The following is a 21,956-nucleotide window of genomic DNA, read 5'->3' as shown; positions in this document are numbered from 1 at the left end:
AAACAGGATTGTTAAGTAGCAATTATTTAATAGTTTTTAGTGATCTCAATCTCATCTTGTTTAACATTTACGACGGCTACCAAATTCAGCAATAATCGTCTGCAATTCAAAGTCGCACTCGCACATCTTTTGTTCGCACGTCAACGCCATCAATGCTGAAACCAATACAAATACCGTCAAAATCTCTTGAGTGTCAATTTTTTCTCGTTCACACACACACACACACACACACACATATATATATATAATATTTGAGAATATTTTTAAATACTTAATTACTTAAATATTTCTAATCATAATTAATTAAAATTTAAATTAAAAATAATTAAAAAATAAGGAAATTCTCATAATTTTCTAATTTATTCTGAAAAAAAATTCAGAATTAATTCAAAATTAAATGTAATGTATATATAAAGAGGATGTCACTAACAAATAAGAAGATATAGCTTTCAATACACTAATAGACAAAAAATTACAATTTTCGATTTTATTAAAATATGTGTTTTTCTGTGCAATCCCTACAAATTCTATTTGTTTCACCTTATTATAATTCTATTCTTGCACTTAGATTGCAATTTGAGCATAATATATGAAAGGCAGACGTATAGGATTAGATGAAAGTTGTAATTAGAAGAGAAGAGATACAAAAACGAGCAAGAAGGAATGGAGATGATGAGAGAAAGAGAAAAGAAAAGAAAAGATATTAATTATAGATTACTAATATAAATCTATATCATTTAATCTATAAAATCTCAACCAAGGGTCTAGAAATTATGTAAACACTTAAAATCTATTTATCATTTTCAGTAATTTCATAAAGCATTAAATGAATATTAAAATAAAAGTGATAATTAGGAATTGGTGAGATTATTAGAGAGAGCCAAATATCAGTATATCACCAGGTATGACTTATGAAATGTTGGATTTGGGAGTTCGGGTCCTTTTCATGTGGGTGGCCCAAGGTGAAATCCCAAAATGTAATTAACGAAACTTAAAAAGGCCGAGTGGTGCTTCTGACACCCCTCTATTGTTCTCATAAACCCCCTGTTAAATACACCCGTTAAGATAAATATTAGGCTTTAATTGAAGTGACTAAACTAATGTTTGATGTTAGCATCTGTTAACGTCTCTCAAAAATCCGAAATGGCAAATTGAAGAAGCGCAATGTTTCTTGTTTAAATCAACAAGCGTAAATTTTGGACTAGCCTCCACAATTTTTAGAATGTCCCTAATTTACTTTAAGCTTTAACTTATTTCTATTTTGTTTAAGAGATAAAATAAAAGTGAGGGTGGGTTGATGAAAAATAACCTCAACTTATCTCATATTTTGTAAAGATTATATATATTTTTCATCAATCCGCCCATATTTTTCCTTTATTTTTGAATAAAATTAAGAATAAGTTAAAATTTAAATAATTTAAAAATATTTAAATATTGTCATTTCAGGAGCATATAACCCGAAACTAACCCAGTCAACAATATATACACTAGAACTCCTTACATATATTGTAGTGATACAAGATATTAAGTATATCACAATTAAACATCAACTTTTATATAATCAACTTTTTTTTTGGGGGGGGGGGGGGGGGAGGGGGTTGCAAATTACATCTTATTTTGTTTGTAAAAGTAGAAATTAATACAATTCTATTTTACATAATCATGCTAGCGATATACCCTAGCAAGATATTTCATTTGTCTAATTTCTTTAAGACTCAGTCCTTTCTACAAAGATGGTCGTTTTTTAATAATCCCCTCTTGTCCTTCTTCAGTAATTAATTGATTTTTTGTAATATCAATTGACTTTACGTAATTAAAAACATATGTAATTATCAATTCAACACTTAGATCGAAAATTTTATATTCCATTATCGTTAGTTCAGTTTAAGACCAGTAATTATTTGTGCTTCAGAAGTTGTCAATTGGAAGGATTATCATAATTAATTGAATTGGATAACCTTGGCTTTTTGGATCACGAATGGATGTTGAAATAGGTAGGAGAGATTTTAAAGTATATCAGAAGTATTATACTTAATTAATGCATATAATATTTTATGTGTGCATTTATTTTGAAAAATCACTACGTAATTGACAGTTATAGTTAATTAAACTATACATGTCGTGTATGTGTTAATTAGGTGTAATATTTCTAATGTACTCTAAAATTTTCGGTGATTATATTGTAGCTCATATTTCAACATGTAAGGGAGCATTCAGATCGGCTAAAGAAGACACGAGTCATCCAACTTTTTGCCATCATCATCTTGGTCATTCGATCATCACTTTTATCTTGGTCATTCGATCATCACTTTTCTGCATTCCCCTTCTAGTACTAAGTTCCGCTTCGAGGATCTGTACCAGTCCTTTTCGTGCTGGCGAGGAAAGAAATATTTTACATTAATTTGAAAATTAAAAATGCAAGAATAACATGGCGTGAATTTCCCCTTAGTAGTCCTTAGAGTTAAACTATTATTTTTGCATTATTAATTTCAAATTCATTTAAAAAATATTAATTTCCAGCCAATATCTTCATGGCTGTAGCCTGTAGGATAACAATTTGTAAGTAACTCGTCGTCCATCAAGACTGCTCTGGATATTTCGATTGTCGAAACTATGATACTTGGGCTACCAAATAGACGAGTCTTGTAGATGCCTGTACGACCACATCTGCATCACAAATTAAAATTAATTTTTCCAAGTATAAACATACTAATAATTAATTAATGATGATCATATACGCTGAAGTAAATTAAAATTTGTTATACAGTTACAAACAGAATAACTGATATAAAAAAAGAGGGGTCATAATAAAAATATATAATTGGTAGTAATTAGATAAAAATATAAAATTAATTAAATTTTAACGATATATTAATTAATGATGATCATATATTTTTCACATGACAAAAGCTCAAGTTACTTCATTATTGGATCCACATCCATTGACCAATAGTGCTCCACAAGCAATTATCTCTTTATTTTGCTCGAATTTAATTAGCGAACGTTGTCCAGAGAGTTTTGTTCTCTGTAATGAGATTAAGGACTTTAATCGTCGTGATCCAATAAAGCGTTTTGAGTGCGTACTTCGATGCGGAAGTAAGCATCTCGGGTGAACCACCTCAAGTATTTGACAGCGTTCGAGTCTTTGGAGTTCTTGATCTTTCTGTGTTTTCAATTGATACTGTAAGCCTCAAATTCCTCAATAGATTAGGTCAAGATTCGTTCATCATTTGAAATTAATTGATCAATATGTGCTTTGCTCGATCCCAACATTCTGCTTCCCTAAGTATTTAAAATACGAAGAGAATGAATGGCAGATATATATGTGGTAGCCAAAATGAATCTAGCGGGGAACAATGATTCCTATTCAGTGGAAAATGAAACCATATGACGAACAAAAGATGATATTAGTGCCAAACGATCATGGCCAACGTGTTGTAAACGTAGAAATCAAAATGATGTATATTAACAACATATAGAGCGTCAACGAGGTGAACCATTTGAAAGGGTTAAATCAGCATCAAAACAATCTCTAATATTAGATGAGCATTGAGTTAACTTGAGAGCAACTCGGCTAAAAGAAAACGGAGGTTGGGTTGGTTTAGGAAGCGTAACGGTATCACTTGCCAACATAACAACCACAGAAGACATGGTTAGTCTGTCTTCCGGGTCTGCTTGAACGCACAGCAGCCCGATATGAATGCATTTCAACACTTCATCTGGATTAAACGATTGCTTGAGCACGGGATCCATGAGCTCTAATGCATTTCCTTCACACCATAGTTTCCATGCCTGAAATAACGTTACACGGTTCATAAATAAGGCGAGTCTAAGAAAATTGGCTTTTCAATTATAAAGAATAGTAGAGACAGCTACATACATGCGCGAGGAGGCTTCGACTTTCGTCAGAAAGATAAAAGCTGCTATTCTTTTTGCCACTGATTATCTCTAGAAGAAGAACTCCAAAGCTAAAGACATCTGATTTAACTGAGAATAGTCCTTCCATGGCGTATTCTGGGGCCATATATCCACTGTTGAAGTTGGAACTTTCTAAGATTAAATGACATGTATAGAGAAGTTTTTATGCCATATTATATTTCAGTATCTAATTTAAACTGAAAATTTTCAATGGTGACCAAAAGAAGGAAAGTTTTGTAAGTGATAAAAAATAGTTTTTGATGAGAAACAAAACAAAATCAAACAGTAATTCAAGAGGTGGCATACTATGTTCCGACAACTCTATTTGTATTAGCTTCATTTTGATTTCCACGAAATATTCTTGCCATTCCAAAATCTGATATCTTTGGGTTCATGTCATGATCTAGCAAAATATTGCTAGCTTTGAGGTCGCGATGAATTATTTTGAGTCGAGAATCCTCGTGCAAATATAAGAGACCTCGTGCAATTCCATTAATGATGCCAACGCGTCTTTCCCAGTCTAATTGTCCATTCCTTGTTGAATCTAATAATAAATTGAACATTATTTAACTGGTTTACTTACCTTGTCGTGTGCTCGTAAACGATTAGCAATTAAGGAAAATAGAAAGCTTGAGGAGCATACCAAAGAGAAGAAAATCAAGGCTTTTGTTGGGCATGTACTCATAGATGAGCAGCAATTCATTTCCCCTTAAGCAGCATCCCAAGAGTCTCACAAGATTCTTATGTTGTAATTTGGCAATTACAGTAACTTCATTCATGAATTCTTCTAGGCCTTGCCCAGATGTTCTTGAGAGCCTCTTCACAGCAATTTCTTGGCCATCCGCTAATACACCCTGCAAGCAAATTTCCAGAATGAATTGTTACCATGAAACAAGAAGCTCACCTGACTGACAGTTGAATAAACTCGTTGTACATAGTGGCAAAGTTTCTTAAACAAATTAAATCATAACCTTGTGATTACCTTATAAACAGGGCCAAAGCCCCCTTCTCCTAGCTTGTTTTCATCGGAGAAATGTTGTGTAGCTTCCACGGTGAGGTCAAATGGGAACAGAGGAAACTCTTTGGATTCCACTTGCTTCTCTTCTCGTAAAATATACGAGTAATGGCTTCCAATTTGAATTTCTCCCAATTCAAGTAATTGAGCCTCTCGACTAATTGCTCTCTCCTCTGCAAGCACAATGAATTTACTTTACAAAGAGCAGAACAAGAGTATTGTCGCTTTCGTACCATCACCGATAATAAAACCGTTATGTACCTTGTTCTTTTTTATTTCTTTGCCTCGTACGCCAAAGAAAAGAAACGAACAGCATGACTATTAAAATTGACCCTGATACTGAACCGCCAATTTCAATCCATTTTCTGTTTGCGTTCCTTCCACTTGGTGGAATCCAGGCTAAAATAATTAAGAATTTTTCATGACGACATTAAAAATGTTAGAACTTCAACCTAATTAATGGTCGTGAAATTTATGAGGATGACACAACAAACTGTGAATGTTTAATTAAATAACCTTTAATCACATAATAATGAAGTCAATGAACAACTTATCTCACTAGAAAATTTATTAATAGGTGTCACACATTTATAAGATTACAAGTTGTAAATATATGCCGTTCGGTTTTAAAAGTAAAAATACAAAAGGTTACAATAAAATATATGTTGCCACGAGGATTTCAGAAAGAGGGATTTTGTATGACATAAAAACTAAATCAAAAGAATAAAATTTACTACATTGGAAGTTGAATCATGTTCTACCATGTAAAGTTTCCGTTCCAACTGCTTCCACAGTCGCCTTAAGTGGATTTATAACTGAAAAATCTGAACTCTATAATGAAAACAAGAACACTTTTACAAGTCTTAATTAATTGGCGTCAATTCAAAAATCCTATAATACATTAGAGGTAATACAATCAACTAATGTATATATGATATGTGTATTTAAATTTAAATTTTTTTTATATATTCTAGACTTTCTTCCTCATAATTACGAGAAATCTTTACTAAGTTATAGAAAGCTCAACAGTATGCGTTGTGCGAACCTCAAGTCAATGAACTCACCGTTAGGGCCGGCTGCAGGTGGAGGGTTGGACGTGAAGAACGGGTACAGCTCGAATCTTATATTACAACTCGGGTTAAGAAATCTGGCACCCTTCTTATCCTGGTAACAACGTAGAATTGAAGTGGCGGCACTTGTTAAGCAAGCACGACAATCTTCCGTTGACAGCTCTGGTATGCACTGCACGAGACTGTACAGCTTATGCTTGCTGGAAAAGTTAACCACATGGGTTGCATACTTAGATTCGTTATTCAAAGTTGCCATCGCAATTACTTCCTTTAATGACTTAGCCACAGTCTTTCTCAACGTTTCAGGTTCAGTAGAGTTCTCTCTGTGGGTCGAGCAATTGCTTGGCCACGTCTCTGAGTTAGGGGAGAGAGATCTATCAGAATAACGTACCATACACTTATCAGACCATATAACTGCTTCTTTGGTGCCATCACAATCTTTCTGAATGGTGTCAGTTGCTAAATCTACGCATTCGCCACATGATTCATTGTTAACATCGCCTCTACAGAGGTAAAGACCATAAACTTTGTCCGGATACCTCCCTTCAGTCGTTTTATTGTAGGCGTCTTTGCCAGCCACTTCAGAAAGAGTTTGGAATAAGCGCTGAAGATTGGATGTGAACTTGGCTGAAGCAGTATTATTAGGAAGATGTGAGCAATGAAACGGCATGTTTTCAGGGCTCTGTGACATAACTAAGGATAGAAAAGAAAGAAGGTGAAGCAAGTGAATAGTTTTTGAGGCAGAGAAAATGACGATCGGCATTGTCCTCTGAAGCAAAGATTTGGCTTCGTTTCAATAGGAGATGTTTACTTCGCACTTATCCAAAGTAATAGGTTTGTCTGGGATAATGAATGTGTTAATAAAGAAAGTTGGACACAACACACGCACTTGCGCAAATAAAGTGGCAGAGTCTTTATGTAATGTTGCTTTATAAATTATTGAAAAATGTTTAAGTAGAGAGAAAGCTGAGACAAAGGTGAGAGAAATAACGAAGAAAATGGTAGAGAGAGGATAAATTTCTCTCTAACTTTCTCTCAAGAGTCCTTATTGTTTGTGAAAATGAACACTGAGACCATACCCTTACAAATACATCCCTTCAGTCCACATTAATTATATTTTATTTAATTCCGATTTCAGGGTCGTCACCAAGTTTGATCATTAACGTAGTTGACAACATAACAATCCAAACATCTAATCAAATATGTGTTACGTTTTAGTATCCAAATGAGTTACAAGTTAATTATTAAAGTTTAAGTTTTTTGTTATCAAAAAATTATATCACCTTATATATTTGAGAGTAGGAAGACAAAAAAAGAGCATGTAAAATTTTTATATCAACCATGGAGAATTTAAAAAGATAAATGTAATAAAAATATATAAAACTCAATTTTTGTGGCCATAAGCTCGTAAACTTAGTTGTTGAAAACTATTTGAATGATATAAAATACAATTAAGAAGGACTTAAAAAGTAATAGATTTCCAATATATCAGTCTATGAATTTCTTTCCACAAACAACAAGGATGCGAGTGATAGAAACCTTTGTTAAGAATAAAGGTGCTCATCCCACTTTTATTTCGGATAAAAAGAAAGGCTCCAGCAATCACACATTTGGGAGAAAGTATTTCCAAACGCCTTTTGACAAACTTTTGACAAACTTTTCCTAACACACAATACACGACTCTAAACAATTATATACGAATCTAAACAATTACTAAATTAGATCACTAATTATCAAATTGTCAAAAGTGTACTGGTACTTTATATCTTCATGTTAAAATTGACTTTAGTGCTTATTTAATAATTATAAGTATTTATTTAATTTTATAATTTTTTTTAATTCTTATTGCTGTTTGATTATTTTTTAGAGTTTTTTAATATTAAATAAGTTGGCTTTTTCTCTATTATAAAAGCTCAAATTTTTTACCATTACTAATAGAGGTTGAAATTTTTTTTAAAAATATTAAAATATCTAAAATATATTTTACTTAATTGACAATCTTATCTCATTTCTTTCACAACATACTTTTAAAAAAATGTCTATTAAAGTAATTTTTAATTTTTAATAAAAAATTTCATTGACAATCAAGCAACTAAAATTTTAAAAATTTTATAGTATTTTTTTCCTTACTATTTACAAATCAATTAATGAGAAAAATATTGTTTCAAATTTAAAAAGGTTGCTGACAACACTCTGATTGAGTTGGTTGCATTTATTTCTTTTATCATTATGGTGAAAGGCTCAACTCTTCTTATGTAGTATTTTTTTTTTTTTTGTTGGGGAGCATCCTATGTAGTTATTTGAAAATGTATTTTCTTTGATTTCCTGCATTGGATTTTAATTATGTATTTTTTAAAATTTATGGGTGCTGAACTTTAAGTGTGCATTTCTTTTAACTCATCGTATCCTATTTGTACTATACAAAATACAAAAAAAGAAAGAAAGAAAGCTTCATAAATAAAAGTAAATAAACAAAGCATATGTTACAAAATTCAATGAAGAGAAGAATCAGAACTTGTCACTTGTTGGTAAGGATCCAAACATTAATTTCAAGCACAGACCAAAATTTTGCCTTCATATAAGCTTTTGCTTTAGTAAAAAGAGATTAGTCTTTGGTGATAAATATTAAATAAGATTAAAGTATATTTCATCGATCCAAGACGCGTGCACCAAAAATCTACTATGTTGCAAGTTGGGGTTGGCAGGAAAAGATTTTCGTCTCGTTCGGTTCACACAGATATAGAGTTAAATAAATCAAAATGCATGAATTAAAGAGCATCTGCTGTATCCCCCCACAAGCTTGACCAAAATTGTAAATGGAGGGTTGACTGCCATTTTTGGCATTGCGTGTCTTGGCGTAAGGGGTTGACTGCTCCTTTGCTTGCTTTAGGGGATTAACATATCATTCACTGATGGAAAAAATCTCCCGTTCACCGAATCCGTAATCCGTTGGCCATTCAAGATAATTTTTAATATAAACAGCAATAACCACGAGCTGCATAAAATAAACTCATACTTGCTTTCAACGAGAAAATATGAAGAGGGAAGACACAACTGTTGGAGAAAAATATTAGAAGGGAAGACGCAGTTGTTGAATTGAATACGAAATCTCTAGCTAATTGTTCCTAGCGGGACAAAACCAGAAATTTTTCATTTGAATGGGTTTTTTTTTTCTTTTTTCTTTTTAAAAAAAAGATATATTTCTAATTTTTTCGCTGCATAAATTCAACTCAGTTTCTTTTCCTGAAAAAGGGAAGACAAAATAGTTGAAATGAATATCTGCATTTTTATGCAGTAGAGTCTAGGTTTAATCGGTCCCTTAAAGAGATGCAATATACTTACACAAATGATTAATAAAACATAAGGTAAAAGAAATCAGACCAATTAACCAGCTGTGCTCCTGTCAGTGGACTGTGGACAACAGTTCTTGCAGAAGAAGAGTAATGCAAAAAAAATGTTTGCACGGGATCAACAAGAGCAATTACTGGACCTGCCGTAGGTTACTAATTAATAATTTCTTGTAGTTGCATTATCGCCAGAACTTCAAGCTAATTCTAATTAACACTTTGTTTTCCCTGTGTTTATCTTCAACGAAGTGAATGAATAGGAATTAATTTTCAACGGGGTGACATGCTTGAAAGAGTAACACCATTAACAGAGCAAATTTCGGCGCCTGGTGAGAATTGACCCGGCCTTGCGACAATTCGGCCAACAGAAACTGCAGGTTGGGTTGGTTGAGGAAGTGGTACCGAACCGCTTGCTAACATAATAACCACAGAAGACATGGTGGGCCTGTCTGCTGAGTCTTCGATCTTGAACACACAATAATCCAATACGGATAAATTTCAAAAGTCCAGCATGAACCCACGACTGCTTCAGTACTGGCCCCATCGGCGCCAGTGCTTCTCCTTCAGACCATACAAGTCACAAACAAAGATTAGGGAAACGATCGTTGGAAATTATTTTTCAGAAAGAAAGAAAGAGAGTTACATACATAAGAAAGGAGGCTTAGACCATGTTTGGATGGATAAAATCCACTATCCTTTTTCCAAATCTGAAGACATCATACTCTGGGGCCATGTATCCACTGTTTGAAAATGGAACAACAACATAAGATCGGATGCATACGACCTCAGTCTCTTGAATCTTATCACACGATAATATGGTCATAAGTTCAAACCATATACTGTTAGCTATGTTAATCTTCGAAAACAGACAAAGCAGAGGCAATTACCAATTAATTGTGAAATGCGGTTACTATGTCCAACAACTCCGTCGGTAGTATTAGCTTCACTTTGCTTTTCCCCAAATATCCTCGCCATTCCAAAGTCTGATTTCTTAGGGTTCATCTCATAATTTGGCAAAAAATTCCTAACTTAATTTTGAGATCTCAATAGATAATTTTGAGTTGAAAATTCTCATGGGGATATAAAAGACCCCATGTAATTTCATTAATAATATTTATGCGTCTTTTCCAGTCCAATTTAACACGCCTTGTTGAGTCTGAAAACGAATTTGAACACAGCATTTAACTTGACTAGCTACCATGGCTTGCTCTGTGGCTAAGGCAAGGAAGGGGAAAAATAATGGGAGGAAGGACTTGTAGTACAACTGCTACGGTGCCCAGTAGTGACGTAGGCACATAATGTGCAAAGAAAACTAGAATTAGGCCGAAATAGCCTCACGTTCTACTTTTATTTGCACAATTTGATAACCAGCAATTAAGGAAGTACTTTAGTCTTTCTTACTACATGTAGCGTACTAGAATTAAAATACAGAGTCCGACAGACAAAACAAAGAGGAAGACATCGAGGCTTTTATTAGGCATATACTCATAGCTGACCGGAGTTTCATTTTCCTCTAAGCTGTATCCCAAGAGCCTGACAAGAATTTTATGTTGCAATTCGGTAATAACGGTCTCTTCAATTTAATAAACAAATATAAAAATTTAAATTATTGGCTATTGCATAAGAGATATATCATTTCCTATTAAATAAAATAAATAAAAATAATTACTAAATTTTAAGTAACCAATGAATAATAAAAAAATAATTAACTATAAAGTAATAATAAATACATAACTAATTTCTAAGTAATAATTAAAAAATAGTGTGATAAATTGTAGAAAATATCGTAAATTTTTTTTTTTTCGGTCGTCGTCTAAACCCAACTAAACCTTATATAAGTTTGGGACTGCCAATATTTGTATTAACGACTAAACTAGATCTTCCCTATCTTATTCCTCCAATTCGCTGACGCCAGCTGTCTCTGCGTGACTGGCGAACGTCTGTAGAACTCGCGTCGTTTCCAAAACTCCACGGTTTTTTGTTAAAAAGAATAAAACTCCATGCTTTCATTTATTTTAACTGCTTATGGCGGTTAAACGATTTGTCCATTATTATCGTCTCACCAAGACATATAAACAAGACTTTGGTAGATTTTGCAATCTCTTTTCGACTAAGTCCGGTGAGTGTTATAGTGGTTATACTCATACAATCCGCTGTTCAATTTCTGCCGTCCAAATGTTCGAGGAAATGCTTGACTGGTACTTTGCACATGCTTTTATATGTTTCAGACATAGAAAGCCGCCAACAATTTCAAAAATGGCATAATGGAGGTGGGATCTTCCACCAGTCAGCTTGTATTGATTCAACTGTGCTGATTGAAGTTGGTGCTATAGTTCATTCAAAAGCAGTACTGGGTGCAAATGTGTGTATTGGATCAGGAACTGTTGTTGGTCCCGCTGTTACCATCGGTCAATCAACAAATATAGGGTATTTTAGTTAACTCATTTTACGACATCTACAGTCAACTTTTAGTGTTTGATAGTAGCTATAACTATGTATGTTTTCTTTCTGAAGGTTTAATGTTGCACTCAGTAACTGCATTATAGGTGATTCATGTATAATTCACAATGGGGTGTGCATTGGTCAAGATGGTAAGGCAGTAAGCCAATTGTTGAAAGATACATTGAACTTTAACTTTATAACCCAATTGTTGCGTTCTAAAATTTGGAGGCATGTTGTCTGTGTTTCAGGATTTGGATTTTTTGTGGACGAGCACGGCAACATGTTGAAGAAACCTCAAGTTGGTGATCTATATGTTTGTTTGTGTGTGTTTCTCTAATTTATCCTTTTAGAGAGATCTTGATAACTAAAACAGTTAAAAATTGAAATTATAAATAATTGGTAAAATTATATTTGGATTTGTGGTGGAATATGGTAAAAGCTTTATGTTTGTATTTTCAACATATTTTAGCCTTTTAAGAAAAGCTAAGTAGGTGCCTCAGATGTATTGCCTTGGTGTTTTGTGATATGTTTCCTCTCCTCAGCTGCTGAATGCTAGGATTGGTAACCATGTGGAGATTGGTGCAAATTCCTGCATTGACAGGGGCAGGTGACGCGTTTGTTTGCTTTGCTAATTTTCTGAAACTTGCTTGTACTTAGAAGCCAATTCAAGCTGAATTCTGAGTTTTGACCTGTTTATTTTTGCAGTTGGAGAGATACAGTTATAGGGGATCATTCAAAGATAGATAATTTGGTCCAGGTGGGTTTCTGCTAACTTGCCTTTTCAACAAACATATTCAGCAATCTCAAGAAGAAAGAGAATCTGCTTTCCTTTTGCAGATTGGCCATAATGTAGCTATAGGAAAGAGTTGCATGCTGTGTGGACACGTTGGAATTGCAGGTTCAGCGACGTATGTTACTTCTTCTTCCTTGTTTACATTTTTTTTCCTAATGCTTTTGGTTTTAAGTTTTTGGAGTACTTTGGGTTTACGTTGTATTTGACGCAACTCCATTAAATGACAATGTGAAACTTATGTCCCACATGATTTCTTTTTCTTCAGGATAGGGGATTATGTAACTTTGGGGGGAAGGGTAGCTGTTCGTGATCATGTTTCTATAGCATCAAAGGTATATACTTGAAGAAGCACTTTTTTTCCAATTTGGGGGAAAAAAAGGGGTTTATCCATTCAAGTTGTTGAGATGACTCTTATCATTTGATAATGTAATAATGTGAAGCATATACTCCTATAGTCCTATATACAACTGGAAGATCATAGACTGAAAGTTGTCTGGCATACTGCTGATCATGTATCAGAGTAGTCATCGACTCTACCCATCAGGGCTCGCCTATCTAATTCCTTCCACAGTTTTTGAAGCAGAAATATAGTACCATTGATCAGAGAATTTCATCTTTTGACCTAAATGTGGCAGCATCCTTATTCTATTGTTTCCATGGTTGGAGTATGTTTACTCATTTACATGGAATGGTTCAATTGCAGGTCCGACTTGCTGCTAATAGCTGTGTCTTCAAGGACATCACAGAGCCTGGGGATTATGGTGGCTTCCCTGCTGTGAGGATTTTCTTTTAAGCTCATTCATTTATTTGAATTTGTCGTGTAATAAAGAGTAAAATCTGAGTGCGTCAACTAAATTTGTGAGTGTCAGTTGATTGATTTGTGCAACATTGTGACGTTCATCGATAAACCCTTTTACAAATTGCTCTACAGGTTCCGATTCATGAATGGAGAAGACAAGTCGCTAACCAGATTCGTAGTTCAAAGAAAAGGACCTCATAAAGTCTTATGTTCGACGGATGTTGGGCAAAACACTTATAACATATATTTTGATATCCTTGTGTTTAGAAGGATTTAGGCCAGGACGGCCATGATTAGGGGATGGACAATTTAGAACATTATTAACAATGTTGGTCATATTTGACACGTTTAACAATTATCTAAAAGATTTCCTTCTAATGGATCAAGTGTTTTTGTACTAACATTAACGTCATCGGTGCACAAAAGTTGAAATTATTATGCAAATTGTCTTTTTCCTTTTACTATTTTTCTAGTATCTAGTGAGTCTGAATTTCACGCTATGATTGTTCAAAAAAGTAGTATAATGTTCAAAATACTTCTCATTTTTTTTGGTTGTGCACAATTCTTGAGTATAATTTAGAATGCAAAAAATCACACTTTTGTCAGGTAGTGATTCTCTGTTCTTTTTTTTTTTTTAACAACCGAATTAACTATGTGACACTAACACTCGGTACTCCCTCACAAATCTAACAAATGGAAACCTGTTTCAACTAGGAAGGCGTCAACTCTGCGCAAACAATCTGTTCACTGTAAAAACAAGTGTATGAAGCCAAAACGCGACTTGACCCTCCGTTTACTGAAAGTAAACAATGCTGATCAAATCTTGTGAAGTTAGCAGCCGGGAAGGCTAGAGATGCTGCAGAAGAGTATTTGAAGCTTCAGAACCTAGACATGGCGATCAAGCAGCTGAAAGCAGCCAAAGATTTTAATGGAAATTTACCCAATCTCGATGATTATTTCACCGCCTACAGAGTGCATCAAATACCAGAGATGAAATCAACCCGGTACGACATTCTTGCCATTACTGATCCCGAAGTTGATAATATCACTATCAAGAAACAGTACAAGAGATTGGCGTTGATGCTGCATCCCGAAAAGAACCCATCTATTGCCGCCGAGGGTGCTTTTCAAATAGTTCAATCAGCCAGGGACGTTTTGACAAACCCCGTTGATGCTGCATCCCGAAAAGAACCCATCTATTGCCGCCGAGGGTGCTTTTCAAATAGTTCAATCAGCCAGGGACGTTTTGACAAACCCCGAAAAGAGAGAAGCTTATTATTGTCGTAGTTTCTGTTCAAAGAAAAGCAAAGCGGGTTCCAATTCAAGTTGATCTCAACCTCGAGCAGATGGTGATAGTAATTTCTCAAGAGCACGAAAGCCTTCACCATTTGGGTTCCAAAAGACTGACCCTGACCCAAATAATTCATCTTAGTTCGAAAACATAGACCCACCGGTTGATGCGGAAATCTGGTCGAGTTGTGTGGCAATTAGATGCCCACGCCAACATTTAAATTTGTTATAGTTGGGGAGATGGTTTTTACTTGCAACTTCTTGCTCAAGCAAATCCAAGCGACCACAGGCACTTCTCGTTGCGTTCATAGAGAACGGTTAGGAGGATGCCAAAGGTTTTTCTAGCTTGAATCCTCCAACACTCAAGTCAATTATTTGAGTTTTTTTAAAAAAAAAAAAAATTTATACAACAACTCATGTGGTTTAATTATATTTGCTTTAAATAAAAAGGTATAAAGAAAATCTAAAAAACAAAAGTGAAAGAAAGAAAGAATTTTTGAGTGAGAATAAGAGTGAGATCTATGGTAGAGATAGAAATATATTTTTTTTTCACGGATTAAAAGGATTTTTTTTTTTTGGGGAGATGAGGTAAGATATTACTTACCTCATTTGAATTTTTTGGAGTTTTTATAAATAACCGAAATTGCCGTCTTTAATTTGCTGCATGACCATTAGTGGATTTGTCTGTTCTAATTCTTTGGAGGGATTTGTAGGTTGACTTGATCCAAACCGGTGGCGGACCTACAGCTGAGCTAGACTGGTCAGTAGTCCGGTCTGGTCCAGAAAAAATCATTATCCCCTTATTTTTTCATCATTTGTTTCAAATAACAGAGTTTCAATTTTCTTTACATATCTGTCCCTAACTCAATTACCCTTATATTTTCATCAATTTAATATTACAATAGAGTTTTTATTTTATATTCAAATATGTCCTTAACTCAATTGTCCTTATGTCTCATCAATTTTATATAACAATAGAGTTTTATTTTATTTTCAAATATGTCCCTAATTAAATTATATCTTTTTTCTAATTGAAATGAGTGACTTATTTTATAAAATGATAAATTATATATTTATTGAATAGATTGAAAACATTAGGGAGATAAAATATTATTACTACTTTAATTTATTTAAAAAAATACTAATTGAAAAAATTAAAGTATAACAATGTAATATAACATTGTCATTAACACTAATGGTACTTACAAAAGCAACATATAGTAACAATTTTCAACATTTTCATAAACTTTTTTATATGAATTTTTAGATTTTATTTATTAATTACATTAACTAAGAGTATAAGTTAGAAAATAAAATTTGAATATGAGGAGTTTTTTATGGAAGAATCATCAGCATTTGGGTTTTCAAAAAGAGTCAGAGTGCATGGTAAAAAAATAACAATACTAAAATACTTTTTTGTTGAGTTAAGTTTAGTTTATTATTGAAACTTTTAACAAATAATACTTTTATAATTTAAAAGGATGAATAAATTTTAATTGTTTAATTATTAAATCTGATAATTAAGTATTTGACTTCAAATATAAAAGTTTTACTTGCTATTTTTAACATATTGTAATTACATGTATTGATTTATTTTAGTTTGAAATTCTTAATTGATTTATTAATCCTTATATAATTACATGCTATTGTAGGTTGTAATATCAAATTCCATAATAGAAAAATAGTATTTTTATGAATTGTCTTTTGTTTTCTACTCTTTTATAACTATTTTTGTTTAAAATAAATATTTATAGGGATAAAGTTCATCATTTCACCCTTTATTTAATGTATTTTTTTCTATTTATAAATTTTTACACTCACTTTAAAATATAATTTTTTTAAATTTAGTCTAAAATAATATTAAGTCCTGGGTCCGCCCCTAGTCAAGACTTCTCCTTCTAATGCCCCTGATCGTCCACACCTTATCGGTCATCTGCAAAGGCGCGTCTAATCGTGGTCCTTCTTTTACCTCCCAAGCATCACCAAATACCTCTTCGAAGCCAATTAGAACAAGTTATTATTCATACAGCCAATGCAGCGCCAGAGTAGAAATTAGCAGACGAGATGGCAGAAGAAATATTATAATCTCTGTCAATGGACGAGACGAGAATTTTCTAAACCTCAATGCCAATGATAGCAGTGTTTTCCGTTTTTGTTGTTCTTTCTTCTCCGGGAATTGTCCTCCAACTGTAATCATCGGTTCTTGAATCTTATGAAACCATTACTTCGACCGAACTTTTTGTTATTCTGTTGGCTTTTGGACTGCGTTAATATTGAATCAATTATTGATTATATTCAATTGACTTTAACGAAATTGACTAAAATCTATTGGATAGATCAATTTAAGCAGATTAAATCAGATTCACTACAAAAATAATACCGCGAGTTCAAATCATATTGCTTTGCAAAAAAAGTAAATAATAAAAATGGTTTAGAATAAATCAAATACATCAATTACGCAATGGAATTGACATCTTCCTATTGTGTATATACAAGTACATATATAGCTAACTGATTCATTCATGAAACTATGAATGAAATACTTTTAGTCTTTCTGTATCAATTAATTTCCTGTACATATAATTAAAAATTTGGTAAATATTTTATATATATAGTCCCGATTTGTTTCGGAATTTTAAAACATGGGAAAGTCTAGAAATTAAGCGGATTTAAAACTTAAAGCACATATTAATTCTCAGACTTTCCCACACTTTTAAATTTCGAATTAGAATATATATATAAAATAAATCCGAAGGAATACATTAATTTATCATATTGTTTAATGAAAATGAGAAGCTCTCACTCTCCATTTCTTGGATGTAAACTTAAGCTTAATCTTCTTCTTCTTTCCTGAAATCTTGCCATCCTTACCCAGTTGTACATCGCCTTGCAACTTAGCTCCATGATGCTTACTCTTTATGCCTATCGTTTTATAACGAAACTTGGTTGAAAAATCAACTTTCAGCGGCGCCGTTCCATTTTTTGATATTGAACTGCGAAGAGATTTCCATGAACGACCATTGATATTTACGCTCTGTCCTCGTATTTCTCGATCTTTGTTCTTGTCAAGATCGAAAGAAGGAACTGTGTCCGTTGCTGCTGCATCCTGACCAAAAAGGAATGTCAGTATAATGTCATCAAAATTAATACTAGAGTCTTTGTTTGGATTTTCAACTTCAAGCGCGAATGAGAGGGTGCCATTGCTATCATCAGCGGGAGAGGAGCTGTCACCTATCGGCGGGATTGTGAGCTCAACGACGGTGACAGTTGGGTTCTTAGGACGTAAACTTAACCATAGGATAAGTGCGATGAGCCCCAAGAGGCCCACAATCTGAAGAAGCCAAAGATAAAAATTTCTGGTTTCGCACATATTAGTATTATTGTTTTACTAAAATGGTTGCGGCATGGAGAGAGGAAGAAGAAAGTAATTTGAAGGGATTAATTGCTAGGGAGGCAATATTTTAGTATAAACAAATGTGAAAAAGCATAAGGCAGCTTGCTGCTTAGAGTTAGTGGTGCCCCCATCAAGGGAATATTATATTTGCAAGCTATCGAATAAGTTTCAACAGGGACGGGAAATAGATGCTTTCCTTTGGAGTGATATTTAGCTTTCTGTGCGACCACAAAATGGGGCCTCAAGGCCACATGAAATTAAAGTAGCTTCAAGGAGGCCGCTACTTTTTTTTTTTTACATGGAATTGATACATACAGGCAGTTGAAAGGCTTATCTCTTCTCAGACAGGGAATTTTCTTTACACATTGAAAACAAGTCAAAGGATATCACTTGTTTTCTCGGGGAAGCTTGTTTTATGCACTTCAGAAAAACCGTAAGGGGTGTGTGTGTGTGTGTGTGTGTGTGGTATATGCTTTTCTAATAGACAGAAAAAGATAATAAATTAAACCTGATCGAAGTGTTATTAATTACAACTATCTCGAGAAATTATCTAGGCTTTTTTGTCTAAATTAATTAAATAAACCTTAATTTCCATCTTTGATTTTCTCCTTCACCATCATTTGTTGTAGCTTTATCTCTCTCTGCCCTGAAATCCTTCCATCTGAACCAATGCATATGCATGCCTCAAAATTCATCCGATGATGCTTCGTAGTCGATAAGAATATCTTGTACCTAACAGCAGTTTTCAAGCAAACCCTGATCATTTCTACAGTGGTAGTGTTGCCTGTAAGCACTCCTCTTCTTAATGGTTGGTGATCATCAGTTGCATTCACCAACACTCCGTATGATGTCGCTTTCTTGTAGCCTTGGTAGAATCCTGCCAGAGAATTGGTGCCAATGACTGTATCCTTGTAATACAAGGTTATGATGATGTCGTTATAATAGATGCCAATTCTTTCGTTGGGGTTTGAGAGTTCAAAGTTGAGGTTAACAACAGAATTGTTTCGTATGGATTCTGTTGAATTGTGTTGATTCAAGGCTGGTACGTAGGCATTAGTGATCATGTAAACAGGACTTATTGGCTTCAAACATAGCCATATCAGCACAGAAATCAAAACCCAAACTATTACTACTTGACAAAGCCACAACAAAACAGAAATTTTAGATTTTGTTTCTTCACGGAGACGCATTTTTGGAGACATTTTTGCACCACAGACGGAATGATGACTGTACGTATATAGGAAGAGATAAGGACAGTGAATGTGACGAGAAAAAAGATAGCCTCGAGTTAATCAAGCTGGAAGAGAAGTAGAATTAATTTTGAGTTTTAAGCCATTGAAAAGGTGACTTATATAAGATCACTCCACACATTGTGGTCAAAATCATCTGGCCAAAAATTTCTATTATAATTGGTTTAAGCGGTGTAAGCAAGCAATATTGCTAAAAGCATTGTGATTACGTGATCAACTTTTGCTTTCACTGACTGGACATCTCATTATCTAATAAGGGCGGTGTGTAAACGCAAATACTTTCATTTCCCACTTGAAAATTGTAACAATTATTTCACTTTCTGAAGAAACTTTTACTTTGTAATTCTTTGGTGGAAAGTCCTTTTAGCTGCTTTATATCACTGTGATGATATACAGATGCAGGGAAAAATCTATCGTAGGCCAATTCTTTAAGGGACTGGTGGATGTACACCAAAGAACAGATCTCTTAGTACCATAATTAATCCTTAAAATAGGATTACTCACTCGCCTGGGTTTTTTAACAGGGAACATGCTTTTCCTCTCTCTGAGTTGAAAAAGTAGCTTAAAGCCAAAACAACCAACCTGCTTTATTTCCTTTTTCTTAAGAGCATCAACAACATGACTCAATCTTAATTTTGTGATCGGATTTCTTCATGAATTTAGCGAAACAATGGTTATCGGCCGCATTGGAACTTGATATCATGAAACATCATTTTTGAAATATCAGTAACTGATCAAGGAAAACAAAATTCTAGGTAGGCCCGCTTTAACAAATTTTGTGCTGTTGAACAATATATGTTATCGTAATGTTTGGAAATAGACGCAGACAAATAGTCATGTACAAACAATTGTTGCTCAATCAAGCAATTAATTACACCTCCCAGCAGGTTACAAATCAAATCAAAAACCAAATTTCCAAATTCTATAAGAAATTACTCTGAACTCACTTCATGTTAAGAAAACAAACAATAGTACATGATAATAATCAAATCAGGTGAAATAGAGTGGACACCTCTTATCTTTATAAGCTGGCAAGATAAATCCATCTGTACCCACAAAAACATCACAGGTGGCGTGCATCGTGTGGCGCTTACTATCCCACGTGGACACCTGAAATCGGATGGTTGATTTTATCTCCAGACGAAAACCAACCTTTCCTTGTCCACGATCGTGCATGAACTCCATCCAGCGCCCGCTATTTACAGTTAACGTTGCCCCACTTAATGTAGCATGTAAGATAGTTGTAGTCTTGGGCTCTTGAAAAAATGTGTCCGCCAACGGAGTTGCCCCGACCCGTTGGTTCTTGTAATAAACCGACCCCTCCACGGAATCGAAATATATCCCAACGTGCTGGTTGGAATTACGGGCCGTTACATTAAAGATAATTTCAGCATTCTCGAACCCGTTGGGTTGAGCCAAAGCCGGGATGGAAAATTCATGGATAAAAATTCTTGGCCTATGCGGGCGTAAGCTAAGATATAAAACAAATAAGATGATGCCCGCAACCAAAAGGAGTGACAAGAATATGATACATAGCGTTTTGGAGACCCTAGTGGTTAGGCTTTCACGCACCCTGTGGGCATAGTAGCGGGCGGTGTTGTGGCGCTTGATGGGCTGGTTTTGCGGCGTGGATCGAACTGGTAGCCGGTCAGTTGAGTGCATTTTTTTTTTTTCTAGCGAGGGTTTAGCTGGAACTGCAAGATGTGTTTATGTAGTAATTAGAAAGGTAGAGGGAATGAGAAGCTGTACGAATTTTGGATGTTGATTTGCATGGAGAAAGAAAAGAATAAGGACATTGTTACATGAATCAGCTATTTTGCCATATTATCTTCTTCTATGTTGATTTGCCCGGAGAAAGAAAAGAATAAGGGCATTGTTATATGGTATAATGCCATAATTGTTAATTTTGTAATTTGGGACTAACGAGATAACAATACATTAAGACAAGCAAATAATGAAATTTAAAGAAGATACATGTATAATGCCGTATATGCTGAGCTTTGCTAATAAACGAAAATAAGGTATAAAGGTTCCTTACAAGAGGTGAAAGGTATTTTATATATACATACATATATATATGAACAGATTGTGTGATAAAGTTTCCTCTGGACTTCTGATCATATGTTAGTTGTATTTGAGCAAAAGCTTACAATCATATCTGTACATATACTTGATCAAGCAACTAAGCATAAACCAAAACACGTCATCCATTCGCTACCTACAGGCTACAGTGCCTTTTACATCTTAGGAGTCTTAATTCTTGATGCTATGATATAAATATAACTCTGTGAGATTTATCTTGTCACTTAGAAAACAAAGAAGGGAAAGGCAACTTGTAAGCTGAATTGTGTTTTTGTATTGCTCAATAAAACAGTAATTCAAATGAAAATACATGCAATTCAAATTGAGTTTTTTGTTTTAATTTTTTAAAAGTTAGAGGTTGGCAAAGCTAAGTTGATTTTTTCCCCCATATCTCCCTTAGAATTCGAACCTAATGATGAATTAAATAAAATTGATTGAAAACGACTCGCCTAAAGTCTAAACCCCTAACCTAAAGGCCAATAAAAAAATAAGTTTAGTATAACTACAAGATGAGCAAGGGTTGAGCCTAAGTGAAGAAACTCATTTCATGGCTAGC

The 21,956-nt window shown here is 34.1% G+C and overlaps 4 protein-coding genes across 4 annotated transcripts; 1 reads left to right on the top strand and 3 right to left on the bottom strand.

Annotated features, from left to right (window-relative positions):
• Positions 1 to 3,483: 3,483 nt before the first annotated feature.
• Positions 3,484 to 6,806, bottom strand: LOC18052704 (putative receptor-like protein kinase At4g00960). The gene is made up of 7 exons (XM_024191649.1): positions 5,998 to 6,806; positions 5,195 to 5,332; positions 4,901 to 5,106; positions 4,562 to 4,772; positions 4,225 to 4,462; positions 3,881 to 4,031; positions 3,484 to 3,792 (listed from the first exon to the last, which is right to left on the bottom strand). The coding sequence occupies exons 1-7, from the start codon at positions 6,764 to 6,766 to the stop codon at positions 3,484 to 3,486; spliced, it is 2,022 nt and encodes a 673-aa protein (XP_024047417.1). The 5' UTR covers positions 6,767 to 6,806.
• A 4,363-nt stretch (positions 6,807 to 11,169) lies between these two features.
• On the top strand, positions 11,170 to 13,754 carry LOC18052703 (probable UDP-3-O-acylglucosamine N-acyltransferase 2, mitochondrial). Its single transcript, XM_006449049.2, has 10 exons — positions 11,170 to 11,469; positions 11,579 to 11,777; positions 11,865 to 11,941; positions 12,041 to 12,090; positions 12,335 to 12,399; positions 12,498 to 12,549; positions 12,630 to 12,700; positions 12,851 to 12,917; positions 13,289 to 13,360; positions 13,517 to 13,754. Exons 1-10 carry the CDS (start codon positions 11,376 to 11,378, stop codon positions 13,583 to 13,585), a joined length of 816 nt encoding a protein of 271 aa, XP_006449112.2. The 5' UTR covers positions 11,170 to 11,375; the 3' UTR covers positions 13,586 to 13,754.
• A 3,632-nt stretch (positions 13,755 to 17,386) lies between these two features.
• On the bottom strand, positions 17,387 to 19,359 carry LOC18052700. The gene is made up of 2 exons (XM_006449046.2): positions 18,652 to 19,359; positions 17,387 to 17,780 (listed from the first exon to the last, which is right to left on the bottom strand). Exons 1-2 carry the CDS (start codon positions 18,661 to 18,663, stop codon positions 17,454 to 17,456), a joined length of 339 nt encoding a protein of 112 aa, XP_006449109.2. The 5' UTR covers positions 18,664 to 19,359; the 3' UTR covers positions 17,387 to 17,453.
• A 923-nt stretch (positions 19,360 to 20,282) lies between these two features.
• Positions 20,283 to 21,148, bottom strand: LOC18052699 (NDR1/HIN1-like protein 2). The gene has a single exon (XM_006449045.2). It carries the CDS (start codon positions 20,978 to 20,980, stop codon positions 20,309 to 20,311), a length of 672 nt encoding a protein of 223 aa, XP_006449108.1. The 5' UTR covers positions 20,981 to 21,148; the 3' UTR covers positions 20,283 to 20,308.
• Between the last annotated feature and the right edge of the window lie 808 nt (positions 21,149 to 21,956).

Source organism: Citrus clementina, unplaced genomic scaffold (genome assembly GCF_000493195.1).
Source record: "Citrus clementina cultivar Clemenules unplaced genomic scaffold, Citrus_clementina_v1.0 scaffold_2, whole genome shotgun sequence".
NCBI classification, from domain to species: domain Eukaryota; kingdom Viridiplantae; phylum Streptophyta; class Magnoliopsida; order Sapindales; family Rutaceae; genus Citrus; species Citrus x clementina.
The sequence above is the reverse complement of the archived record's forward strand: the minus strand, read 5'-3'. Positions and strand labels throughout refer to the sequence as shown.

What these genes read in the sequence shown, in the direction of transcription:
- LOC18052704 (XM_024191649.1), bottom strand. Translation starts at nt 6,766, where the DNA reads ATGCCGATCGTCATTTTCTCTGCCTCAAAAACTATTCACTTGCTTCAC. An exon ending in CCTTGATTTTCTTCTCTTTG is followed by an intron (nt 4,463 to 4,561) that starts GTATGCTCCTCA and finishes ATTTATTATTAG; the next exon opens with ATTCAACAAGGAATGGACAA. An exon ending in AATAGAGTTGTCGGAACATA is followed by an intron (nt 4,032 to 4,224) that starts GTATGCCACCTC and finishes CAACTTCAACAG; the next exon opens with TGGATATATGGCCCCAGAAT.
- LOC18052703 (XM_006449049.2), top strand. Translation starts at nt 11,376, where the DNA reads ATGGCGGTTAAACGATTTGTCCATTATTATCGTCTCACCAAGACATAT. An exon ending in ACATGTTGAAGAAACCTCAA is followed by an intron (nt 12,091 to 12,334) that starts GTTGGTGATCTA and finishes TCCTCTCCTCAG; the next exon opens with CTGCTGAATGCTAGGATTGG. An exon ending in ATTATGGTGGCTTCCCTGCT is followed by an intron (nt 13,361 to 13,516) that starts GTGAGGATTTTC and finishes ATTGCTCTACAG; the next exon opens with GTTCCGATTCATGAATGGAG.
- LOC18052699 (XM_006449045.2), bottom strand. Translation starts at nt 20,980, where the DNA reads ATGCACTCAACTGACCGGCTACCAGTTCGATCCACGCCGCAAAACCAG.